The 22,127-nt window shown below is 44.6% G+C and overlaps 1 protein-coding gene across 1 annotated transcript in view; it reads left to right on the top strand.

The window, feature by feature from the left end:
* Positions 1–22,127, top strand: part of LOC139763972 (cGMP-dependent 3',5'-cyclic phosphodiesterase-like) — a 274,331-nt gene that overhangs the window by 88,209 nt on the left and 163,995 nt on the right. Inside the window, exons 4-5 of the mRNA XM_071690450.1 lie at positions 14,375–14,517; positions 14,744–14,969. Coding sequence (XP_071546551.1) covers positions 14,375–14,517; positions 14,744–14,969 — 369 coding nt within the window. The remainder of the gene's footprint in view (positions 1–14,374; positions 14,518–14,743; positions 14,970–22,127) is intronic.

Genomic DNA, 22,127 nt, shown 5'->3' with positions numbered 1-22,127 from the left:
CTCGATCAAACCACCTCACACCACATATTGTCCTCAAACATCTCATTTCCAGCACATCCACCCTCCTGCGCACAACTCTATCCATAGCCCACGCCTCGCAACCATACAACATTGTTGGAACCACTATTCCTTCAAACATACCCCTTTTTGCTTTCCGAGATAATGTTCTCGACTTCCAAACATTCTTCAAGGCTCCCAGAACTTTCGCCCCCTCCCCCACCTTATGATTCACTTCACTTCCATGGTTCCATCCGCTGCCAGATCCACTCCCAGATATCTAAAACACTTTACTTCCAATTTTTCTCCATTCAAACTTACCTCCCAATTGACTTGACCCTCAACCCTACTGTACCTAATAACCTTGCTCTTATTCACATTTACTCTTAACTTTCTTCTTTCACACACTTTACCAAACTCAGTCACCAGCTTCTGCAGTTTCTTACATGAATCAGCCACCAGCGCTGTATCATCAGCGAACAACAACTGACTCACTTCCCAAGCTCTCTCATCCCCAACAGACTGCATTCTTGCCCCTCTTTCCAAAACTCTTGCATTTACCTCCCTAACAACCCCGTCCATAAACAAATTAAACAACCATGGAGACATCACACACCCCTGCCGCAAACCTACATTCACTGAGAACCAATCACTTTCCTCTCTTCCTACACGTACACATGCCTTACATCCTCGATAAAAACTTTTCACTGCTTCTAACAACTTGCCTCCCACACCATATTTTCTTAAAACCTTCCACAGAGCATCTCTATCAACTCTATAATATGCCTTCTCCAGATCCATAAATGCTACATACAAATCCATTTGTTTTTCTAAGTATTTCTCACATACATTCTTCAAAGCAAACACCTGATCCACACATCCTCTACCACTTCTGAAACCACACTGCTCTTCCCCAATCTGGTGCTCGGTACACGCCTTCACCCTCTCAATCAATACCCTCCCATATAATTTACCAGGAATACTCAACAAACTTATACCTCTGTAATTTGAGCACTCACTCTTATCCCCTTTGCCTTTGTACAGTGGCACCATGCAAGCATTCCGCCAATCCTCAGGAACCTCACCATGAATCATACATACATTAAATAACCTTACCAACCAGTCAACTATACAGTCACCCCCTTTTTTAATAGATTCCACTGCAATACCAAACCTGCTGCTTTGCCGGCTTTCATCTTCCGTAAAGCTTTTACTACCTCTTCTCTATTTACTAAATCATTTTCCCTAACCCTCTCACTTTGCACACCACCTCGACCAAAACACCCTCTATCTGCCACTCTATCATCAAACACATTCAACAAACCTTCAAAATACTCACTCCATCTCCTTCTCACATCACCACTACCTATCACCTCCCCATTAGCCCCCTTCACTGAAGTTCCCATTTGCTCCCTTGTCTTACGCACTTTATTTACCTCCTTCCAAAACATCTTTTTATTCTCCCTGAAATTTAATGATACTCTCTCACCCCAACTCTCATTTGCCCTCTTTTTCACCTCTTGCACCTTTCTCTTGACCTCCTGCCTCTTTCTTTTATACCTCTCCCACTCATTTGCATTTTTTCCCTGCAAAAATCGTCCAAATGCCTCTCTCTTCTCTTTCACTAATAATCTTACTTCTTCATCCCACCACTCACTACCTTTTCTAATCAACCCACCTCCCATGCTTCTCATGCCACAAGCATCTTTTGCGCAAGCCATCACTGGTTCCCTAAATGCATCCCATCCCTTCCCCACTCCCCTTACCTCCTTTGTTCTCACCTTTTTCCATTCTGTACTCAGTCTCTCCTGGTACTTCCTCACACAAGTCTCCTTCCCAAGCTCACTTACTCTCACCACTCTCTTCACCCCAACATTCTCTCGTCTTTTCTGAAAACCCCCACAAATCTTCACCTTTGCCTCCACAAGATAATGATCAGACATCCCTCCAGTTGCACCTCTCAGCACATTAACATCCAAAAGTCTCTCTTTCGTGCGTCTATCAATTAATACGTAATCCAATAACGCTCTCTGGCCATCTCTCCTACTTACATACGTAAGTAGGACATATATATATATATATATATATATATATATATATATATATATATATATATATATATATATATATAATATCCCTGGGGATAGGGGATTAAAAATACTTCCCACGTATTCCCTGCGTGTCGTAAAAGGCGACTAAAAGGGGAGGGAGCGGGGGGCTGGAAATCCTCCCCTCTCGTTTTTTTTTTTTTTTCAATTTTCCAAAAGAAGGAACAGAGGGGGCCAGGTGAGGATATTCCAAAAAAGTCCCAGTCCTCTGTTCTTAACGCTACCTCGCTAACGCGGGAAATGGCGAATAGTTTAAAAGAAAAGAAATATATATATATATATATATATATATATATATATATATATATATATATATATATATATATATATATATATATATATTATATATATATATATATATATATATATATATATATATATATATATATATATATATATATATATATTATATATATACACACACACATATGTATATAGAAGTTAAAGTACATGGAGGGGAGGGTTTCTAGCCCCCCGCTTCCGTCCCCATTAGTCCCCTTCTACGACACGCGGGGAATGCGTGAGAAGTATTATTTCTCCCCTATCCCCAGGGATATTCTGAAAGGGGAAACAGAAGAAGGAGTCATGCGGGGAATGCTCATCCTCCTCGAAGGCTCAGACTGAGGTGTCTAAATGTGTGTGGATGTAACCAAGATGAGAAAAAAGGAGAAATAGGTAGTATGTTTGAGGAAAAGAACCTGGATGTTTTGGCTCTGAGTGAAACTAAGCTCAAGGGTAAAGGGGAAGAGTGGTTTGGGAATGTCTTGGGAGTGAAGTCAGGGGTTGGTAAGAGGACAAGAGCAAAGGAAGGAGTAGCAATACTCCTGAAGCAGGAGTTGTATGAGTATGTGATAGAGTGTAAGAAAGTAAACTCTAGATTGATATGGGTAAAACTGAAAGTGGATTGGGAGAGATGGGTGATTATTGGTGCATATGCACCTGGTCATGAGAAGAAAGATCATGAGAGGCAAGTGTTTTGGTAGCAGCTGAGTGAGTGTGTTAGCAGCTTTGATGCGCGAGACGGGGGTTATAGTGATAGGTGATTTGAATGCAAAGGTGAGTAATGTGGCAGTTGAGGTATGATTAGTGTACATGGGGTGTTCAATGTTGTAAATGGAAATGGTGAAGAGCTTGTAGATTTGTGTGCTGAAAAAGGACTGGTGATTGGGAATACCTGGTTTAAAAAGAGAGATATACACAAGTATACGTATGTAAGTAGGAGAGATGGCCAAAGAGCATTATTGGATTACGTGTTAATTGATAGGTGCGTGAAAGAGAGATTTTTGGATGTTAATGTGCAAAGAGGGATAACTGGAGGGATGTCTGATCATTATCCTGTGGAGGCGAAGGTGAAGATTTGTAGAGGTTTTGAGAAGAGAGAATGTTAGGATGAAGAGAATGGTGAGAATAAGTGAGCTTGGAAAGGAGACTTGTGTAAGGAAGTACTAAGAGAGAATGAGTGCAGAATGGAAAAAGGGTGAGAGCAAATGACGTAAGGGGAGTGGGGAAGGAATAGGATGTATTTAGGAAAGCAGTGATGGGTTGTGCAAAAGATGCATGTGGCATGAGAAAGGTGGGAGGTGGGCATATTAGGAAGGGTAGTGAGTGGTGGGATGAAGAAGTAAGACTGTAAGTGAAAGAGAAGAGAGAGGCGTTTGGACGATTATTGCAGGGAAGTAGTGCGAATGACTGGGAGATATATAAAAGAAAGAGGCAGAAGGTCAAGAGAAAGGTGCAAGTGGTGAAAAAGAGTGCAAATGAGAGTTGGGATGAGAGGGTATCATTGAATATTAGGGAGAACAAAAACATGTTTTGGGAGGAATTGAATAACGTGCGTAAGACAAGAGAACAAATGGGCACATCGGTGAAGGGGGCTAATGGGGAGGTAATAACAAGTAGTGGTGAAGTGAGAAGGAGATGGAGTGAGTATTTCGAAGGTTTGTTGAATGTGTGTGTGTGATGATAGAGTGGCAGATATAGGGTGTTTTGGTCGAGGTGGTGTGCAAAGTGAGAGGGTCAGGGAGAATGATTTGGTAGATAGAGAAAAGGTAGTGAAAGCTTTACAGAAGATGAAAGCCGGCAAGGCGGCCGGTTTGGATGTTATTGCAGTGGAATTTATTAAAAAAAGGGGTGACTGTGTTATTGACTGGTTGGTAAGGATATTCAGTGTATGTATGGTTCTGTATGGTTCATGGTGAAGTGCCTGAGGATTGGCGGAATGCATGCATAGTGCCATTGTACAAAGGCAAAGGGGATAAAGGTGAGGGCTCAAATTACAGAGACATAAGTTTGGTGAGTATTCCTGGGAAATTATATGGGAGGGTATTGATTGAGAGGGTGAAGGCATGTTCAGAGCATCAGATTGGGAAGAGCAGTTGTGGTTTCAGAAGTAGTAGAGGATATGTGGATCAGGTGTTTGCCTTGAAGAATATGATAGAGATGCTCTGTGGAAGGTATTAAGAGTATATGGTGTGGGAGGTAAGTTGTTAGAAGCAGTGAAAAGATTTTTATCAAGGATGTAAGGCATGTGTACGAGTAGGTAGAGAGGAAAGTGATCGGTTCCCTGTGAATGTTGGTTTGCGGCAGGGGTGAGTGATGTCTCCATGGTTGTTTAATTTGTTTATGGATGGGGTTTTTAAGGGAGGTGAATGCAAGAGTTTTGGAGAGAAGGTCAAGTATGCAATATGTTGTGGATTAGAGGGCTTGGGAAGTTAGTCAGTTGATGTTCGCTGATGATACAGCGCTGGTGGCTGATTCGGGTGAGAAACGGCAGAAGCTGGTGAATGAGTATGGTAAAGTGTGAGAAAGAAGAAAGCTGAGAGTAAATGTAAATAAGAGCATGGTTATTAGGTTCAGTAGGGTTGAGGGACAGGTCAATTGGGAGGTAAGTTGAATGATTGAAAAGCTGGAGGAAGTGAAGTGTTTTAGATATCTTGGAGTGGATTTAGCAATGAATGGAACCATGGAAGCGGAAGTGAGTCACATGGTGGGTGAGGGGGCGAAGGTTCTGGAAGGGTTGAAGAATGTGTGGAAGGCGAAAACATTATCTCGGAAAGCAAAAATGGGTATGTTTGAAGGAATAGTGGTTCCAACAATGTTATATGGTTGCGAGGCGTGGGATGTAGATAGGGTTGTGCGGAGGAGAGTGGATGTGTTGGAAATGAAATGTTTGAGGAAAATATGCGGTGTGAGATGGGTTGATCGAGTAAGTAATGAAAGGGTAAGAGAGATGTGTGGTAATAAAGAGTGTGTTTGAGAGAGCAGAAGACGGTGTTTTGAAATGGTTTGGTCACATGGAGAGAATGACTGAGGAAAGATTGACAATGAAGATGTATGTGTCAGAGGTGAAGGGAATGAGAAGAAGTGGGAGACCAAATTGGAGGTGGAAGGATGGGGTGAAATAGATTTTGAGCGATCGGTTCCTGAACATACAGGAGGGTGAAAGGCGTTTAAGGAATAGAGTGAATTGGAATGATGTGGTATACCGGGGTCGACGTGCTGTCAGTGGATTGAACCAGAGCATGTGAAGCGTCTGGGGTAAACTATGGAATGTTTTGTGGTGCCTGGATGTGGAAAGGGAGCTGTTGTTTCGGTGCATTACACGTGAGTGACAGCTAGAGACTGAATGTGAACGAATGTGGCCTTTGTTGTCTTTTCCTAGCGCAACCTCGCGCGCGCGTGGGGGGAGTGGGGTGCCATTTCATGTGAAGCGGGATGGCGGCGGGAATGGATGAAAGCAGCAAGTTTGAATATGTATATGTGCATGTGTCTGTGTATGTATATACGTTGAAATGTATAGGTATGTATATGTGCGTGTGTGGGCGTTCATGTATATACATGCGTATGTTGGTGGGTTGGGCCATTCTTTCGTCTGTTTCGTTGCGCTTCCTCGCTAACGTGGGAGACAGCGACTAAGTATGAGAAGTTCCCTCAAGCATTTGTGCTGTTATTTCACCAAAGTCTTGGGTATTATTTTATCAGTCTGGGTCTTTTATTCCCCCGTTTGCCAGCCTAAGCCAGGTACTCAATTATCGGCACGCCCCTAGGGAAGACGAACTGCTAGGATGGTTGTGGGCCGTCTCCCGCGCCGAAGACTCGAATCCGTGTGGTTCCTTGCCTGACTCATGATCACTGAGTGCGTGATGAATTACATACGTGTAATTACCGACTTGTTCTGTACGAGGAGGGGACTTTACGCTCGTGGTGTGTTGTGTGTGTGTGTGTGTGGTCGATCCATTGATTCAAACACAAGAGAGTCAGCCTCTGTTCTCTCGTCTCCTCCTCCTGTGGTCTGCTACTCGGGCAACACTGACAAAGGCCCAGCATCGACCCAGGTAAACACGTTACTTAAGTCTCGAAAAATATAAATATCTCTAGTGTGGAGGTCGGCTGCCTGCCCCAGAGATTGTCCGTCTTCCCCCACGGTGGTGTGCGAGCACTGAATAACATATTTACGTTAATGAATGCCTCCTCCGTGAGGGTAGTAAGCCGTGCGACCGAAGGTTGAGAGCTAGGCTATCCCTACTAGAGACGTGACGGTTGACGGTCGGATGCAAGGCTTGGTGGACTTGACCAAGGAACTTCGCTGCCGGCCGTATGACGAAGTCATTACCATAATTTGGTAATTTTGAGACGTGAACATTTGAAAATTATTCATGGTTTCATCTGCATATAAAACATCTATTGTAAGAAAGGGGCGAGTATACGGCATATTCTTGCTGAGCCACGCTCTCGGAAAAAAATTTCAACAGGGGCAAGCAAGCTTGCAGGCTGGCTTGATGACGCAGGCTTTGCGTTCAGTCACTTGCAAGCGATGACAATCAAAAGCTGATGACAAATATTTTCTATCTTGTATTGATTTTTATGAAGGTACTTCAAAACGATACCTTCTCCTCGCCCTGCTCGCCCTCGTCTCTTCCTCATCTTATAACTTTTCCATCTTGAAAAATCAGGTCTACAGTCACCTGGAGAAGCTTCGATTAATTCCTCCTGTGTTCATTTTACTCTTACTTTGCCACTCGCCCGAGGTGGCCATGATTGGTGCTTGCTTTTTTAACCTGTGTCTTGTTCAATATTTCAAAATGAAATGCCAATATACCTTAGATATATATGAATAACTTTGAAATGGCGATCCTGACAGGAGTCTATGTGACGAGGAATATCTCAATATTGATATCTAGATCAAAATAAGCAGCCATTGTTCGTCACGGCTCCAGGGGGTACGTGGGACGGTCTGGTAGAGATGTCCTTTTGTGAAAAGGTTTAACTTGAGAGGATCATACGTGTGTGTACAGAAGCTACAAGGTCTGGCAGGTGTAACACGAGCGAGGAACGTTTCCCCTGAGTGTAACACATATATTTCCTTGTGAGCATCGGGAACAGTTCATGATAGGGTAATGATGACAACCTCTGATTTGATATATTTACGTTTCAAAAACTTTTAGAAATTATATACATTATACCTTTGGAACTAAAATACTGAAAGAAAATATGTTTCACATATCTTCAAGAAACCTATGTAGCTGATGATGGGGTGCCTTATGAAAGTATACGTGTCTGTGGACAGAATAACGCTGATGTGTGGGGAGTGTGGCCTGAGAAACTCTCTGGACATTAACATGTATAATATTTCCCTCACGTCAGTGAAGTAGAACATGGATAACATTTGGATTGGTGAATCTTCATCAATTTTTTTTTCGATGGTTTATTTACAGAGGATTTTTTTTTGTGATATCTACAACTTATGAGTAAAATTTAGATTGTGACTCGGGTTATATGACATGGTTTTATCATCAGGCGTTAGGGTTTTATAACCTGTTTCTATGACTGGCTCCGGTCACGGACAGAGATCTGAATGAATGCCAGGCGGTCGGTAAAATAACTGAATAGGAAGTGGGTGGGTTGGGGGGGGAGGGTGGAATTAAGAGCTGATTAAAAAGTGTGAAAGGAAGACAAGATACATTGTGTATGTAAGGAAAAGATGGAGTTACTTGAACACTCGTGGGTGGCTGCTGTTCACAGCCTATTACTACACACACACACACACACACACACACACACACACACACACACACACAACGAGTTTAAAAGGTCAAAAGGTTGTATGATAGTAGAGAATGTTCGAGACATTGGGTCCAGGAGTGTAATAATACCTACTCTTGCCCGATTTATTTTCTTTTCTTCCTTTCCGTTGCTCTTTCCCACTCCCATTCCTGTCCTTTGTCTCGCCCGACCTCATCCCTCTTCTTATCTCAAGTATGTCTTGAGGTCCCTCACTCTACACCCACCTTCCCCATTCCCATGTCCCTCCCAGCCCCCCCAACCCTCCTCCCGTTCCATCAGTGAGCGAGAGATCCACCCTAAAAACTGCTTCCAGTCCACCGAGGAGGAGGAGGCGGCGGCAGCCACCAATTTTTTTCCTTTCGCTTCAGGGAAAAGTCACACGACGCACACGTTTCTCTTCCTCGCTCCCCTCCCCTCCCATCACTGGAGAGTCCTCGCTCCCCTCCCCTCCCATCACTGGAGAGTCCTCGCCCCCTCCCTCCCCCTTCCTCCCCACCCCCGCCCTCCTCTCAGTAAGCGAGGGCCGGACCCACATCGCACAGTGCCCGTCCTTCACGACCACTAGGACCGCTCCAGTATTTGTAAGGGATGGATTGGGACACGGACCACCTCAAAACAAGGGTCTGTCTGTACCTGGTTCACGGAAGGAAAATGATAATAAGTCATAAATGGCTTATCTATTCATTGTTACTTATATCATTTACTGCAGCTATGAATCTGATATTTACTGAATATTTATTTAGATATTTGTGTTTATTACTCCCCGCGACCAATATCTATGAAAGGGTTGTGATTTTACCCTGGACCTTTCTAAAGGATCCCGTAGCCTAACGCTGCGCCCAGTTCCACTAGCAGGAAAATGTAGACTCCTTCCGAGTGAGAAGTTCTTTGACGAGACTGTACCCGCATTGACACAGCTACGCCAGAGGTTCACTGGCGCTATAACCCCAAGCAAGCGCAGTTTGGTAACATCATTTGGTATATCCTTCCGTACAAATGATAAGCTTCTAATTTTGTGCTGGATCCGTACAACACTGTGTTGTAGCTTTGTCAACCTACTGAGTGAATATGTGTGTGTTGATCAGTGAAGGATGGAACACCTGGGTCACATTTCTTGGAATAACTCAAGGTCTAAGCAGATTGTGACCCGCAACTCGATTGAGATTGAATGTAGAATCATAGAAAGTGTTGATGATGATGATGATGATGGTGTGTGTGTGTGTGTGTGTGTGTGTGTGTGTGTGTGTGTGTGTGTGTGTGGCTGGAGCAGGTCTGCTTGGGCCTGGGCAGCGAGAGACCACTAGTCTGACAAACCTACTGGGGTGTCAGAGTGTTTCAGGTTAATGTTTCTGACTCGTTATTCATCTGTCAACAGTAGCTGGAGGTAAGGTAGTGTTCGTGATAGAGTGGGTCTCACTGTGACTATCCCAGGTGAAGTGTGTGTATGTGTGCGTGACAGACGGTGCGTGTAGTGTGTGTGTGTGTGTGTGTGTGCGTGACAGACGGTGCGTGTAGTGTGTAGTATTTAAGTAGAGTGTAACACCTGCTGCAGACTGGGTGAAGGGTGGTTAGGGCGACTGAGGCAGGGCAGGGAGGAGGGCCAGACTTGGCACCTGATGGCTGTGTGAAAAATGGAGACAGGAAACCGATAGTGTTATAAAAGGAAGATACAGACTATTGATTGAGATGCACAGACAGGATCAACTATTGGGCATAAGTGAGGGATTAAGTGTAAAAGACAGGAGCTGAGGGAGACGAGAGACTGCGTAAGACGAAGACTACCACGCACAGGTGGGCTAAGGGCGCAGGAGACGGAGACCAATCATCACTGAGGAGAACATCTGTTCATCAGGCGGGATCCGGAGACACAGGAGACAGAGGCCGACAGTGGACGGAGAGTGAAGGCAAGAGGCACCGTCACCTTACCTGTTTGACACAATAGACTGGTTGATTTGAAAAGACAAAAGCCACAAAAGACGTGGCGAGAAGGCGGCCACAAGTGACGGAAAAGAGAGACGGCTTGATTGACTGGCAGACAAGGAACAGGGCCACGAGAGGCGGGGGTAAAAGACAAGGGCGGGAGGGCACATGAGAGTGGGGCTCGGGGTTGGTGGGAGGTAGTAGAGGCTGGGGGCAGACACGACAAATGGGGGAACCAGAGGTGAGGGTCCAGGGAGGACGCAGGTCGAAGAGACAAGGGGACGAGGAACATGGAAGACTCATGAGTGAGAATAGGGAGGCAGGAGGGGGAGCCGCGTGAGGTAGATGACTGTATGAGACGGACGACAATGAGAAAGGAGACCTTAAGAATGGGAAGTGGTGCTGTGAGAGACGGAGGGCTTCTAAGAGACGGGAGGAAGCCACTAGAGACGACAGGGAACCCAGGGATGGGGCTACGAGATACACAAGACTACAGGGCTAATGGATGGCACTTGAGACGGGAGTTGTAGAGGTGTGAGGGATTGTGCTGCTGGATATCGCTGAGCGTGAGAACTAACGTACATTTCCCCAACAGTCAGTGGAGGAGGTGCTCCTGCCAGTCATGCAAAACATCCCTGGCGTCGTTTTCACGGGAAGTATTTCTGGTGTCGCCAGTACTGACACTTACCACGGCTACTTTTCCTCACTCCCGCACATGTTTTTAAACACATTGGCACTTGCCTTCTAGCTAGAACTGTTTGAAGTATTTCTAGGCACGGTTGAATTTGGTTCATGCCACTTGGTTTGATAGTAATTGGAACTCTTTTACGTATTGTAGCACCGGCTTGCGTATTCCACAAGATGACGTACAAAGCTTTGACTAGTATGTTGGCAGGTCAGAGCCAGACGAGCATCCACGCGCACGCCTCATGCTTGATTACTCTCATCCTCCTAACCATTTAGCCATAACATCCAATGATCTTACAGTCGTTTTCTCTTACCATTCCTCCTTCGCACAGCCAGTGTTCACGACTGAGCCGAACACACCCTCCCTACAGCCATCAACCTGCTCTCCGGCTCTTTAAGTTTTCATTACACCGATCCAGAAAGCCTCAATCTCCTCTCCGAGGAGGCTCATCCTTCCTCAGGTTGTCGGGTGTCGTGCTCCCGTACGGCCACATCACTTTCCCTGCACAACTTCAAGATGTGCCTGCCTGTCTGTCTCACCTTCCTCTCCTCCTTCCTCACCTCAGTATGTTTTTCCAGCGAGGTGTCGACCTTTCCTTCATCAGCCTCATAGGCTCTCTGCCTGCACCTTATCATCTCCTGCACCTTATCATCTCCTGCACCTTATCATCTCCTGCACCTTATCATCTCCTGCACCTTATCATCTCCTGCACATTATCATCTCCTGCACCTTATCATCTCCTGCACATTATCATCTCCTGCACCTTATCATCTCCTGCACCTTATCATCTCCTGCACCTTATCATCTCCTGCACATTATCATCTCCTTCACCTTATCATCTCCTTCACCTTATCATCTCCTGCACCTTATCATCTCCTGCACCTTATCATCTCCTGCACATTATCATCTCCTGCACCTTATCATCTCCTGCACCTTATCATCTCCTGCACCTTATCATCTCCTGCACCTTATCATCTCCTGCACATTATCATCTCCTGCACATTATCATCTCCTGCACCTTATCATCTCCTGCACCTTATCATCTCCTGCACCTTATCATCTCCTGCACCTTATCTCCTGCACCTTATTATCTCCTGCACCTTATCATCTCCTGCACCTTATCATCTCCTGCACCTTATCATCTCCTGCACATTATCCTCTCCTGCACATTATCATCTCCTGCACCTTATCATCTCCTGCACCTTATCATCTCCTGCACCTTATCTCCTGCACCTTATTATCTCCTGCACCTTATCATCTCCTGCACCTTATCATCTCCTGCACCTTATTATCTCCTGCACCTTATCATCTCCTGCACATTATCCTCTCCTGCACATTATCATCTCCTGCACCTTATCATCTCCTGCACCTTATCTCCTGCACCTTATTATCTCCTGCACCTTATCATCTCCTGCACATTATCATCTCCTGCATCTTATCATCTCCTGCACCTTATCATCTCCTGCACATTATCATCTCCTGCACATTATCATCTCCTGCACCTTATCATCTCCTGCACCTTATCATCTCCTGCACCTTATCATCTCCTGCACCTTATCATCTCCTGCACCTTATCATCTCCTGCACATTATCATCTCCTGCACATTATCATCTCCTGCACCTTATCATCTCCTGCACCTTATCATCTCCTGCACATTATCATCTCCTGCACCTTATCATCTCCTGCACCTTATCATCTCCTGCACCTTATCATCTCCTGCACCTTATCATCTCCTGCACCTTATCATCTCCTGCACCTTATCATCTCCTGCACATTATCATCTCCTGCACATTATCATCTGCACCTTATCATCTCCTCTCTATATATTTCATCCTGAAGTTTCCATTTGTCTGCTCTACGTAGACCACACTCTGCTTCGGTCGGCCTACTGCCAAAGTCTGACCCAGGCCTTTCCCGGGTGCACACATCGTTTTGAAACGTTGTTGATATGCGATTTACTGAGTGACCCGACTGTCTGCTGGCCCTACTCTGCACAAGGCTTGTGTGCTGCTGAGCCTCTCTTGATCCTCTACCTATCTACTGTTGTTGTGCCTTCGACTTTCGGTCTCTGATCTCCGTCTTTGGTTCACAGTTGGATTTTTTATTCAGATTATTCCTTTCCTAAATCATAATTATCACCCCCCATGACCGCATGATGTCCTTGCTTGGCTTTGGTTTCATTTTGATAAACATTTCGAACGCTTTTGATTTATTCTCATACCTCAGTATGAGCAGCGAGGCTCGTCACAGATGCCACAGGTAACACACAAAGTTGTATTATCTTCATCCAGACTCCTCCTCCTCCTCCTCCCTCCTCCTCAACTCCTGCCGTAATAAATGGTTCTTGGTCTTTATTACACCATTTTCTCTTACATGTTATGATCTGACGTTTGACTTTGTGTATTCTGAATATTGTTTGGTTTTCATCGTTACTTTTCCCCGGCTGCTTCTGCTGTTTTACATCTTGCCTTCCTAACACCTCCTCTACTCTCTATAACTTCTCGATTTCTCATGGGGTAATGGTCTCTCAAATTCACCTAATTTCACGTTAGAAGAGACATTAACATCCTCTGTCTCTCACCAGGGCTTTCATGCAACACACACACACACACACACACACACAGAGCAGATGTTGACTCAAGCTTCCGCTGCCAACACTTCAGTTGATGGGCATCAGTTTCCTTCAGGGCTGGGCGTCGAGAGACTCAGCCGCCACGCAGATCACATTACTTGATTAGATGGTCATCATGGTTGAGTTAAAAACACATGTACAGATCGAGTCGTACTTTGCTTTTGTTTGGTGCAGCTTCAGTAACCCAGTGAGCACGACGGTACGACCCTCGAGGACACTGGTTTCTGTCCTTGAGAACGACCGTACGACCCTGCGGTGTCGTGGCCTGGTCTTGTTACCTGACTCTAAGTGATCAGGTAAAACACAAGGCCATCATACGTAAGGGTCGTACCGTCGCACTCGTAGGTCGTACCGTTCTCCTCAAGCGTTGTACCGTCTCGTTGAGGGAGACCCTTCCATACAGTACTGCTTGACGTAAAAGTTTCTCATATATTTGTCAACTTCCCAGTCACACGTTGGTAGACTAGAGCGTAGAGGTAGGTGGGAGGACCCGAGGTAGCTCTTTGGTCCTGTCTCCTGCTGGTTGCCTTCACGCGCCTCAGTCAACAGTCCTTCGTAACGGACGTATCCACAGCAGTAATAAGAAAAAATTCATTAGCATCAGTATAGTAAAGTATTCCAACCAGTACTGACCATTGCTTCCAAGCGTAGATATCTATTATTTAGAAATGACTTATGTCAGTAATTGATATCAAGGAGGTGACATAGTGTCCCCATCCTACAAGGGTAGAATCCATCGAAGTATTATTCATGATAAAGGAACTGTGAAAAACACCCATGATCCATATTTCCTCCACTGCTAATGGTTTGCTGTGATTAGACTCAGGGGCGAGACTAAACCTCTCCTGCACGAGCCTTAACAACGTTGACACTCGTAGGCTGTCATGTTCCAGAGGCAGCCTCACGCTTGGGTACTCCCATTTTTCATGGTTAATAATGAAGACCATCTGTGTGCGTCCCAACAGTCTGGGGGCGAGGTGCGGCTGCCAGCCACCCAGGGCATCGCGGGACACGTCGCCACCACCGGCAACCTCCTCAACATCCGCGACGCCTACGCCCACCCTCTCTTCTACCGTGGCTTCGACGAGTGCACCGGCTTCAAGACCAGGTACGGCCCTCGCACGCCCCCACTACCTCACTACGCTGTTGAAGACGTTAAGAATATTTGTCTTGAACATCTTTGTCGTCTCTAACATCTGCTCTTTATAACGTGAAATGAATCTGTCTTGGTAGCCTCGCCATAGTCCAGGAGAAGGTTTGCTGTAGAATTATTGTCCATAGATAGTGTGTTATGTCTTCATGATTCCCTCCAGTGATGACATCTCCTCCGGCAGGAACATCCTGTGCTTCCCGATCAAGGAGGACGAGGAGGTGATTGGGGTGGCTGAGCTGTGCAACAAGACGACGGGGCTTCATTTCACCAGGTTCGATGAGGAGATCGCCACAGCCTTCAGCATCTACTGCGGCATCTCCATCAGCAACTCCCTCCTCTACAAGAAGGTCTTCGACACACAAGTGCGGTCCAAACTCTCCAATGAGCTGATGATGTTCCACATGAAGGTAAGTGGTGACGCCCATGCATTGGCCAGGGCTTCTGTCCTGTGTCCAAGTAGTCAGTTAAAGTGTGTCGTCCCATCACATGATTATATGTTATGTGAAGTGCTGAAGAGCCGTCCCACAACCCCGGCAGTGACGGAAGATAGCGTTACCAAGGTCTTCGGCGGAAGGTAAGTTGTGAAGAAGCTCATATCGTTAACATGAACACTGATGGAAAAAGTTTTGTAAGAGCCGTGCTTGAGGCCCGTGAGTCTCCTCCTAACGCGTTTCTGAAGATCGATTTTGTATTTGTGATGGTCTGGATCCCATCCATGTGATGGGAAAACATTATCTGTGCGTAACTTGAGGGATTGGCTTGTCCGATCTGCACGTATTTTGATTAGAAATACCGGCTGATATGTCGTGCTGCTTGACTTTCCTCAATATACACAAGGACAGTGGTAGAGCAACGTAACAAGGAGTGAGGTGTGTGAAGGAAAGAATGAAGAAAGATGACGTAATAAAGAGGGTTGAGGAGACGGACAGGAGGGAGAGTGTAATGATTAGTAAGAGAAAATGTAAGGGAAGAGGAAGAGGAAGAGATAAATGATAGGAGAACAAAGGAAGAGAAGAGATGGAAGGATTTATGGAAGGGTAATAAGGGACGTGGGATGATCGAGAGAATATGGGTAACGGTAAGAGGAAGTTGATAATGGGGAGAGGAAAACGGTGATGAGGAAGATGGCAGAATTATATGGAAATTAGACGTGGTACATGGAATTTAGGTGCTGGAGACAGTGAACAAAAATGTGATAGCTTCCCTTTCACCAAGTTAGTCACTGTCTGTTTTAGTTGTGGTGGTGGCGAGCGGGCGGGCGGGCGAGCGAGCGGGCGGGCGGGCGGACTTTCTGCATGACGATCGTCTGTATTGAAAGTTTTATGCTGTAGTTGGTGCAGGCTGGAGGATAGTGTCACCCACGGACGGGGGTGAGTGATGAGGGCGTCAGGACTGAAAGTGGTCAGGTTTGTTGTTTCTTCGTGGTTATCCTTGTAGCAGGTGGACGAAGCTGAAGTTTGTCACCGATGGCGTGGTTGGCAGACTGACTGTATCACAGGAGAGGTGGTGTTCTCACTGGAGGATGTGTATCATGAGGAATCACCCTCTAGATTCGACCGTCATATCCCTTAGGTAAACTGCGACGCTCAGAAACCCGGAGCAGAATCAGGTGTGTGGATGATGACTCGCCATATGAGCAATGATCTACTGCATCTAAACGTGCATCCGGTATAGAGAAAACTTATTTCCACACATGACGTGTGTGTTATTGCAATGTGTCCTGATGTGAGGATGCTGCAGTGTGTATCGACGGATAAATGAGACCTGAGGGGGACATTTTCTCACACCACACTAGCTCCCACACGTTCCTTACACAGGCGTCGCTATGTGTGTGTGTGTGTGTGTGTGTGTGGGTGTGGTGGTATTCACTTCGATTATCCTAATGGTTCTTGAAGTAGCAGGATGTTCCTCCACCTCTAGCACACTGAACCCAGTGTAACAAACTGTAATGGTGTGCTGACGAGGCACACTCCTGGCAGTATCTCTCTCTCTCGGCAGCTGATCCACTTGGTTTACATGAACAGTGGTGTGTAGACGGCTGGGGGGGTTACTGCGGGCCCCGCACGCTGCCAACAATGTCCATCTCATCAAGTATAGTGCGACGAGCAAGGTCGTTGTTTGATCCCCAGGACGTCAGACATCCTCTCACTGGAAGTAGACCAGGACGGAGGGGAGGGCACGTCTGCCTTCACCTCCATACGAGAGACGGGTCGAAGTCGGAGCCTCACAGCACCGTGCCAACCCATATTCAGACATGTATGTCACTGTCACTGTACTTTCGGGTACATGTCTCAGGTGCTCCGATAATGCTAGGCATCACTGTTATCTTATTGTCATTAGCAAATCCAAATAGTTCACCAGACGTAATTATCGGCTACAATGTTGTATTCAGACAATTCTGTTTCCGACTTGTTAGTCTATACTTCATTTCATGCAGTTTTCTAATATTTGGTCGCGTATGTATGAGTGTAGGCGCTTAAACGATATTAACGCAGGGTTTTATATTAATGATCCCACGACCCATTTTATTGGGATCTTGCAACTTTAAGGCTACACCCCAAGCAGGAGCAGGGGAATTGTGGATTCATTTTGCAGCCTCACCTAATGTAACCTGTGCCAGGCACTACCTCGCTAACGTAGGAAACAGTGTTTATATATATATATATATATATATATATATATATATATATATATATATATATATATATATGTTGGAAAGGATCACAATTTTGCGCGTGATCAAGATATTCCTATGAGTCCACGGGGAAAATGAAACACGAAAAGTTCCCAAGTGCACTTTCGTGTAATAATCACATCATCAGGGGAGACACAAGAGAGAAATATAACAGTCAGTTGATATACATCGAAGAGACGAAGCTCGGACGCCATTTGGTAAACATGTGATAGTCCAAAACCTATGGGCCTGGTTAGGTTAGGCCCATAGCCTAGCGGTTAGCATTCCCGCCTCTTGCACAAGGGTCCCGGGTTCGATCCTGGCTGTTGGAGGTTTGTATGTTCTATAAAGGTGCGCGTTTCTATACACTATGTTCGTTTTTTTTTGTTTTTTTTCAAACTATTCGCCATTTCCCGCATCAGCAAGGTAGCGTTAAGAACAGAGGACTGGGCCTCTGAGGGAACATCCTCACCTGGCCCCCTTCTCTGTTCCTTTTTTTGGAAAATAAAAAAAAAAAAAAAAAAAAAGGGAGGATTTCCAGCCCCCCGCTCCCTCCCCTTTTAGTCGCCTTCTACGACACGCAGGGAATACGTGGGAAGTATTCTTTCTCCCCTATCCCCAGGGATAACACTATGTTCGTATATACGTGTATATATATATATTTTTTTTTTTTTTTTTTTTTTTTTTATACTTTGTCGCTGTCTCCCGCGTTTGCGAGGTAGCGCAAGGAAACAGACGAAAGAAATGGCCCAACCCCCCCCATACACATGTATATACATACATCCACACACGCAAATATACATACCTACACAGCTTTCCATGGTTTACCCCAGACGCTTCACATGCCTTGATTCAATCCACTGACAGCACGTCAACCCCGGTATACCACATCGCTCCAATTCACTCTATTCCTTGCCCTCCTTTCACCCTCCTGCATGTTCAGGCCCCGATCACACAAAATCTTTTTCACTCCATCTTTCCACCTCCAATTTGGTCTCCCTCTTCTCCTCGTTCCCTCCACCTCCGACACATATATCCTCTTGGTCAATCTTTCCTCACTCATTCTCTCCATGTGCCCAAACCACTTCAAAACACCCTCTTCTGCTCTCTCAACCACGCTCTTTTTATTTCCACACATCTCTCTTACCCTTACGTTACTCACTCGATCAAACCACCTTACACCACACATTGTCCTCAAACATCTCATTTCCAGCACATCCATCCTCCTGCGCACAACTCTATCCATAGCCCACGCCTCGCAACCATACAACATATATATATATATATATATATATATATATATATATATATATATATATATATATATATATATATATATATATATATATATATATTGGAAGGAGGTAAATAACGTGCGTAGGACAAGAGAACAAATGGGAGCATCGGTGAAGGGGGCTAATGGGGAGGTTATAAAAAGTAGTGGTGAAGTGAGATGGAGTGAGTATTTTGAAGGTTTGTTGAATGTGTTTGATGATAGAGTGGCAGATATAGGGTGTTTTAGTCAAGGTGGTGTGTGAAGTGAGAAGGTCAGGGAGAATGGTTTGGTAAACAGAGAAGAGGTAGTGAAAACTTTGAGGGAAGATGAAAGCTGGAAAGGCGGCGGGTTTGGATGGTATTGTAGTGGGATTTATTAAAAAGGTGGGTGACTTTGTTGTTGACTGGTTGGTAAGGATATTCAGTATATGTATGACTCATGGTGAAGTGCCTGAAGATTGGCGGAATGCTTGCGTAGTGCCACTGTACAAAAGCAAAGGGGATAAAGATGAATGTTCAAATCACAGAGTTATAAGTTTGTTGAGTATTCCTGGGAAATTATATGGGAGGGTGTTGATTGAGAGGGGTAAAGGTATGTACAGAGCATCAAATTGGGGAAGAGCAGTGTGGTTTTAGAAGTGGTAGAGGATGTGTGGATCAGGTGTTTGCTTTGAAGAATGAGAAATACTTAGAAAAACAGATGGATTTGTGTGTAGCATTTATGGATCTGGAGGATGCATATGATAGAGTTGATAGAGATGCTCTGTGGAAGGCATTGAGAATATATGGGGTTTTGTCATTAGAAGCAGTGAAAAGTTTTTATCGAGGATGTAAGGCATGTGTACGTGTAGGAAGAGATGAAAATGATTGGTTCTCAGTGAATGTAGGTTTGCGGCAGGGGTGCGTGATGTCTCCATGGTTGTTTAATTTGTTTATGGATGGGGTAGTTAGGGAGGTGAATGCAAGAGTTTTGGAAAGAGGGGCAAGTATGCAGTCTGTTGTGGATGAGAGAGCTTGGGAAGTGAGCCAGTTGTTGTTCGCTGATGATACAGCGCTGGTGGCTGATTCATGTGAGAAACTGCAGCAGCTGGTTACTGAGTTTGGTAAAGTGTGTGAAAGAAGAAAGCTGAGAGTAAATGTCAATAAGAGCAAGGTTATTAGGTACAGTTGGGTTGAGGGAGAAGTCAACTGGGAGGTAAGTTTGAATGGAGAAAAACTGGAGGAAGTGAAGTGTTTTATATATCTGGAAGTGGATTTGGCAGCGGATGGAACCATGGAAGCGCAAGTGAATCATAGGGTGGGGGAGGGGGCGAAAGTTCTGGGAGCGTTGAAAAATGTGTGGAAGTCGAGAACGTTATCTTGGAAAGCACAAATGGGTTTGTTTGAAGGAATAGTGGTTCCAACAATGTTATATGGTTGCGAGGCGTGGGCTTTAGATAGAGTTGTGCGAAGGAGGGAGGATGTGCTGGAAATGAGATGTTTAAGGACAATATGTGGTGTGAGGTGGTTTGATCGAGTAAGTAATGTAAGGGTAAGAGAGATATGTGGTAATAAAAAGAGTTTGGTTGAGAGCGCAGAAGAGGGTGTTTTGAAATGGTTTTGTCACATGGAGAGAATGAGTGCGGAAAAATTGACCAAGAGGATATATGTGTCAGAGGTGGAGGGAAGGAGTAGAAGTGGGAGACCAGATTGGAGGTGGAAAGATAGAGTGAAAAAAGATTTTGAGTGATCGGTCCCTGAACATGCAGGAGGGTGAAAGGCGTGCAAGGAATAGAGTGAATTGGATCGATGTGGTATACCGGGGTCGACGTGCTGTCACTGGATTGAACCAGGGTATTTGAAGCGTCTGGGGTAAACCATGGAAAGGTTTTTGGAGCCTGGATGTGGAAAGTGAGCTGTGGTTTCGGTGCATTATACATGACAGCTAGAGACTGAGTGTGAACGAATGTAGCCTTTGTTGTCTTTTCCTAGCGTTACCTCGCGCACATGAGGGGGGAGGGGGGTTTCATTTCATATGTGGCGGGGTGGCGACGGGAGTGAATAAGGGCAGACAATATGAATTATGTACATGTGTATATATGTATATGTCTGTGTGTATATATGTATGTATACATTGAGATATATAGATATGTATATGTGCGTGTGTGGACGTGTATGTATATACATGTGTATGTATATATGTATATACATGTATATATGTGTATGTATATACATGTTTATGTATATACATGTGTATGTATATACATGTGGGTGGGTTGGGCCATTCTTTCGTCTGTTTCCTTGCGCTACCTCGCTAACGCGGGAGACAGCGACAAAGTATTGAAATAATGATAATAATAATAATTATAATAATAATAATAATAATAATATATATTGGAAAGGATCACAATTTTGCGCGTGATCAAGTATATTCCTGAGTCCACGTGGAAAATGTAACACGTTAAGTTCCCAAGTGCCCTTTCGTTTAATAATCACATCATCAGGGGGAGATACAAGAAAGAAATATGTCAGTTGATATACAACGAAGAGACGTAGCTAGGACGCCATTTGGTAAACAAGTGATTGTCCAAGACAGACAATGAGCGTATTATAAACTTAATATGTGGACAAGAAGGGAATTGTTTCCAAATTTTATCAACAAAAAAGCTATCCAATTTGTATAGACCTTCACTAATATTAAGTATATAATTCTTTGTGTATTTGATAATAGAAAATTCAATTATATTTCTCGTGGTACTGAAGTTAGAGTTAATAACTGAGATGGCATTACTCCAGTCATTACAATGATCATGATTTATAACTTGATTAAACAAGGCATTTGATTCTTGCCCTTTTCTTATACTATATTTATGTTGCTTAAGTCTGACAGAAAGATCCTTACCAGTCTGCCCGACATAAGACTTATCACAATATCTACATGACACTTTATAGATGCATCCAGGAGAATTTTCTGGTGAGTTCCTGATTAAGATATTCTTTATAGTATTATTGTTGCTGGAGGCAATATTTACATTAAAGGATTTAAGCAACATGGGGAGTAAAGTAAATTTATTATTAAGAGGGAGAACTAAAAGATTGGTGTCAGTGGGAGCTTATGGCTCAACTCTATGAAATGATTTCTTTGCTAACTTAAGGGATTTATCAATGAAAGATCTAGGGTACTTTAACTTAGACCCAATAGAATATATCTTCTGAAACTCACCATTAGTAAACTCTGGACTGCAAATACGTAATGCCCTAAGGAACATAGATTGAAATGATGGTAATCTAACTCTGTCATGTTAACGGAGTGGTGGTCGTACCTTCGTTTTTATGGGTCGTACCTTCGTGCTCATGGGTCGTACCTTCGTACGTCTTACTCAGTGGCCCTGTTTGTCCAAAGCTGGTACGTAATGATTCCTGGAGCAGCACCTGTTGACAGTCTCATCCATTATGATGATATGGAAAGAACTACAGCTTGTACAGGAGCAAGGCAGGGCGCACCGTCCTCCTGGGCAAACAGATCCAGTGTTCCGTGACTTCCCTAATTAAGGTTCTGCAGAAAAAATGCTCGTCGAAGACTCGGTTTTTCATAACCAGGAAATTACTTCTGATAATGGCGGGGTCTCGCATTCAA

The sequence above is a fragment of the Panulirus ornatus genome, chromosome 48, assembly GCF_036320965.1.
Source record: "Panulirus ornatus isolate Po-2019 chromosome 48, ASM3632096v1, whole genome shotgun sequence".
Taxonomy (NCBI): Eukaryota; Metazoa; Arthropoda; class Malacostraca; order Decapoda; family Palinuridae; genus Panulirus; species Panulirus ornatus.
This window is presented reverse-complemented; position numbering and strand designations above follow the sequence as displayed.